At 40.4% G+C, this 4,985-nt stretch overlaps 1 protein-coding gene across 1 annotated transcript in view; it reads right to left on the bottom strand.

The window, feature by feature from the left end:
* Nucleotides 1-3,552: 3,552 nt before the first annotated feature.
* The window catches only part of LOC310792479 (solute carrier family 12 member 3-like), a gene marked incomplete at both ends in the record, with an annotated part of 14,734 nt that continues 13,301 nt past the window's right edge, over nt 3,553-4,985 (bottom strand). Inside the window, 4 exons of the mRNA XM_083654161.1 lie at nt 3,553-3,694; nt 4,085-4,152; nt 4,410-4,548; nt 4,879-4,965. Coding sequence (XP_083510287.1) covers nt 3,553-3,694; nt 4,085-4,152; nt 4,410-4,548; nt 4,879-4,965 — 436 coding nt within the window. The remainder of the gene's footprint in view (nt 3,695-4,084; nt 4,153-4,409; nt 4,549-4,878; nt 4,966-4,985) is intronic.

Below are 4,985 nucleotides of genomic sequence, written 5' to 3'. Positions count from 1 at the left end.
GAACAAATGTGGCTCCGCCGCACCCACAAAATAGGTGCTTAATTAACATGACTCAGTTCAATGTCATTGACCATAAGAAACTAGAAGAAACGATACGAGGCCTTAAATCCTCATCGTGTTGCCTAGACACCCTGCCAACAAGCTTTCTAAAAAATGTCTACAGTTGCCTGGCGACCGACATACTGAAGATAATTAATACCTCTCTTCTTACAGGCATTTTTCCAAAATCTCTAAAAACTGCAGTTGTTAAGCCCTTGCTTAAGAAGCGTAGCCTCGACCCCTCTATAATCAGCAATTACAGACCAATATCAAATCTTCCCTTTATTAGCAAAATACTCGAAAAAACTGTCTACCAACAACTCAATACCTTTCTATCCTCCAATGATCTCCTAGATCCCTTCCAATCAGGCTTCCGACCCCATCATAGCACCGAAACTGCGCTTATCAGAGTTATAAATGACATCCGAATGAACACTGATTCAGGTAAAATCTCAATCTTAATGTTACTAGACCTCAGCGCTGCCTTTGATACGGTTGACCACGAAATTCTATTGGACAGACTGGAAAACTGGGTCGGGCTTTCCGGCACGGTCCTAGAGTGGTTCAGATCTTATCTGCAAGACAGGAACTACTTTGTCTCCATTGGCAACTACACATCTGAACAAACCAAAATGACATGTGGGGTACCCCAAGGATCAATTTTAGGTCCTGTCCTGTTTAACCTTTATATGCTCTCTCTGGGCCTAATTATGCAAAAAAACAAAATAGCTTATCATAGCTATGCAGATGACACCCAACTCTACATAGCCCTCTCATCGGATGACTATGCCCCCATAGAGACACTGTGTCAGTGCCTTGCGCAAATTAATGATTGGATGTGCCAGAATTTTCTCCAACTTAATAAAGACAAAACAGAGATAATTGTCTTCGGCAAAAAAGAAGATAGGCTCAAAGTTACTGCTCACCTCGAATCCCTATCTTTGAAGCCAAAGGACCAGGTAAAAAATCTTGGCATTATTATTGACTCTGATCTAAATTTCAACTCCCACATCAAGCTTATAAGAAAATCTGCCTTCTATCATCTAAAAAATATAGCAAGGATTAGAGGCTATATGTCCAAACAAGATCTTGAAAAACTAATTCATGCTTTCATTTCTAGCAGGCTAGACTACTGCAACAGTCTTTTCAATGGTCTTCCCAAAAAAGCTATTAAACAACTACAGCTCATTCAGAATGCGGCTGCTAGAGTTCTAACAAGAACCAAGAAAGCTGAACACATTACACCAGTTCTCAAATCCCTGCATTGGCTGCCAGTAAATCTTAGAATAGACTTTAAAATTCTGCTAATAGTTTACAAATCTCTCAACGGGTCAGGCCCACACTACATCTCTGAAATGCTTCTACACTATGAACCATCCAGATCCCTGAGATCTTCAGGCACTGGTCTACTAATTGTCCCGAGGACCAAATCAAAACATGGTGAAGCCGCGTTCTCCCACTATGCCTCTCATAACTGGAACAAACTCCCTGAACACATTAGATCTGCCCCTACTCTGCCTATTTTTAAATCCAAGCTAAAGACCTTTATGTTTACTCTTGCTTTTAACTGCTACTAAACTACTGCCTCTCTCGGCCTGTAATTTAAAAAAAAAGATTCCTGTACATTTCCAACAAATGGACTGTGCATGTAATAATAATACTGAAGAATGCCTTGTAACTTATTTAAAACAGAAATAATGTTTCATGTTTGTTAATTTGAGTATATATTTTAACTAAAACTGTCGGCTGTGTTTTTTATGTGTTTTTTTATATGTGCATTGCTTTGCTGCTTGTTTTTTCGATTATTTTTTTTTGTAAAGCACCTTGAATTGCCTTTGTGTATGAAAGGTGCTATATAAATAAAATTTGACTTGACTTGACAAAGGAAATATTAACAAAAGAAAATGAAACGTCATCGACAGAAAAAAAAAAAACATGGAAAAGATGCAGAGCAAAATCATCACAGCAATGGCTGAGCACCAAAGGTGCAACCAAATCGAGTGAGGACTCGGATCTTGCAGACATCTATTGAAATGCTGTGTAGCAAATAAAAGACAATAATAAAGAACAATATTGTGCTTGTTATTGAGCGGAAGATGAAATGATGCCCTTAGCAATAACTTACTGGCAAGAGGAAATTATTGCTCCCTGTGGCTCTATTTCACCAGAGGAAACCGAGTGTAGGAGAAAACAAGCACAGATCCCGTAAGTTACAGGCCCACGCTCTGTGTGCATTCTGACGATGTGCATCACCTCACTGACTGACTGACTGACTGACTGACTGACTGACTGACTGACTGACTGACTCACATGAGTTTGGCTCGTGTTGCCCTCGGCTGCACCATGGGAAAATGATGCACATAAAGGAGACATGGGAAAATTCCAGTGAAGAGAATAAAAGAATTAACAGGAATAAGTCTGTGTGATTACATGGATGCAAGAATTCCCCTGTGCCACAACAAAGCCAACAAAATACCATGTAAGTTAATCTAGGGCACCCTGAACGAACGACAGGAGGAAAGAGCTAGAACTTAGACACATTATTTTTTAGATATGCATGGGAGATAAATAATTTCGAATAGAGTTTTTTAAATTGATTTAACACATTTCCTCAGGCAGCTCAGCCATGAAGACAAACTCATTCTGCCAGGCCGCTCAGCTCAGTTGGAAAATAATGCCATGACGGCTTTGTAGAAACCTCACATCGCAGTCAGCGTACAGACGCACTGACCATGGTCACGACCACTTCACTGTGTGGTCGGTCACATGCGTGGTCCGTCAGTGTCCCTGCTGCCCCAAAAGACACAGGAAAGATGTCGCAAATGGAATCAATGTTGTTTATTATGAAAGAAAATAATAATCAAAATAGACTGTCATTGTCAACCATACTATACAATACATATATATAGGCCTTTAGCTAGATGTGATTGGTGGGGTAGGGTGTGTGTGTGTGTGTGTGTGTGTGTGTGTTTGTGTGTGTGTGTGTGTGTGTGTGTGTGTTTGTGTGTGTGTGTGTGTGTGTGTGTGTGTGTGTGTGTGTGTGTGTGTCTGCGTGCGTGCGTGCGTGTGTGTGTTCTTAATTTCAAAGCATCATACTTTCTTTCAGTCTTCTTTAACACATCTTCACATAATCTGAAATGTGTTGTTAATCCAAAATAAATATATCCAACTCATATTGTTACTGCCGCAATATATGTGTGCTACATGTGCACATAATTAGGTGACAATGTAGTCAGAAAACGTGAACAGATCATTTCAATCACAATAAACAAGGGATCAAAGATCTAATCTGTACCAGATCATGATTCCTACATAAGGTCACTTCTATAGGTCACTTGTAGTATTTACAAAATGTGGAGGGAGAAAAAATCATTAAAATATGCTGGGAAAAGTGAAGGGAAACAAATGACATGAAACATGCCTAATGGTTTAATCCAGACAAAAGTGTCAGGATTATATTGAGTCATAAATGTGATCCACGATCTCTAAATGAGACTTGATGACATATTGCATTCATTGGCAGTAGAAGGTGAGAACGTTTTCCTGGTTCCCTCTGACCAATAGGACTGGAGGTCTCAGGTCACGTGACAGGAAGTCCAGCCAGGCCAGGTAGAGAGTACTGGGGCACACGCCTCTCCTTCCCACTGGCATGGTGCTGTCAGGACACACATTCATGCATGCGCACACACAGGCACACAGGCACGCACACACACACACACACACACACACACACACACACACACACACACACACACACACACACACATATAGTCACAGACAGGACATACAGACTCGCACCAGCAGTGTTGTGTAGTTGAACTATAGCAAAGTTGGAGGAATGTAGTTTGCTAAACTAAAGCTACTTAGAAAAAAAATGACAATCTACAAAAGATAATTAATAAGTTATTAATAAGTTAGCTATACTTCCTACTGTAGTTGCTGCAAGGGATAAGGATATGCCATGTATTTCCAAGCCCTCCCTGCTATTCTTCACTGTTTACTATCTCATAGGGACTTCCATCAACTCAAGAGAAGAAACACTTACATGACAATCAAGGCAGCTTCTCTAGAGTAGTCCTGCAGAACCTCATTTAGACGGATCTGATGGAGAGACTGAATTACACAGAGAAAAGTGTACGATTTTAGGAAGTTGGAAATAAGAGAGACAGAAACAGAAAGAAAATGGTGGGAGGTTTGAAGTGTTGGTCGTATTTCTTTCTTCACAATGGTAGAAGTGCTATATGCAGATGTATGTATTTGAAGTTGAACCTCAACTTGGACTGGAGATATAGTGACTCACCCACTACACTGATTTGAGCATGCATTGGTGTGTCGTGTGTGTTTGTGTGTATCTATCCTGTATAAGTGACCTTGGCTCTGTTCCTCTCCAAATCCTGGTCAGTGATCAACCAGGGCTGCTCCTGTCCTCTCTGTGGCCCAGAATCTGCGCCTTCCTTGGGGTTGGTCTCCAGCCTGAAGGGTTCCAGCATATTCTCAAACTGATCAACACTGCAGTGCACAGAGACACAACATGGGGATAAAATAGGTATTGCTGAAAGTCAGTAATCATGTAAAATAAACAAAGAAAACAAATAAAACACAAACTGTGTTTTATTTGTTTTCTGTATATTCTGATGAGTTTAAGTTTTCCATCAAATTTGGTAGACCCTAACCCTAATTTTTAGCCATAATTATCATAATGATGAAACTAACGACATCAAAACTTTATTCCAAATCCTAAGGGAATATTTACGCAGGGTCAAGAAACTTAAAATTGAAGCGATGTGAATGATGCGTTTGAGTGTAACAGCAATTTGGTTCTGGTTTTGGTGGCCTTACTTCCCAGGCTGCGGTTTCAAGTAGATGTCCGGAAGAACTTGGACATCGTGGAAACCAAGACGGAACTTCCTGATCAGTGCCAACACCCTGGGAAGAGTAGGTAAAGA

Source organism: Poromitra crassiceps (genome assembly GCF_964638095.1).
Source record: "Poromitra crassiceps genome assembly, chromosome: 18".
In the NCBI taxonomy this organism is placed as follows: Eukaryota; Metazoa; Chordata; class Actinopteri; order Beryciformes; family Melamphaidae; genus Poromitra; species Poromitra crassiceps.
This window is presented reverse-complemented; position numbering and strand designations above follow the sequence as displayed.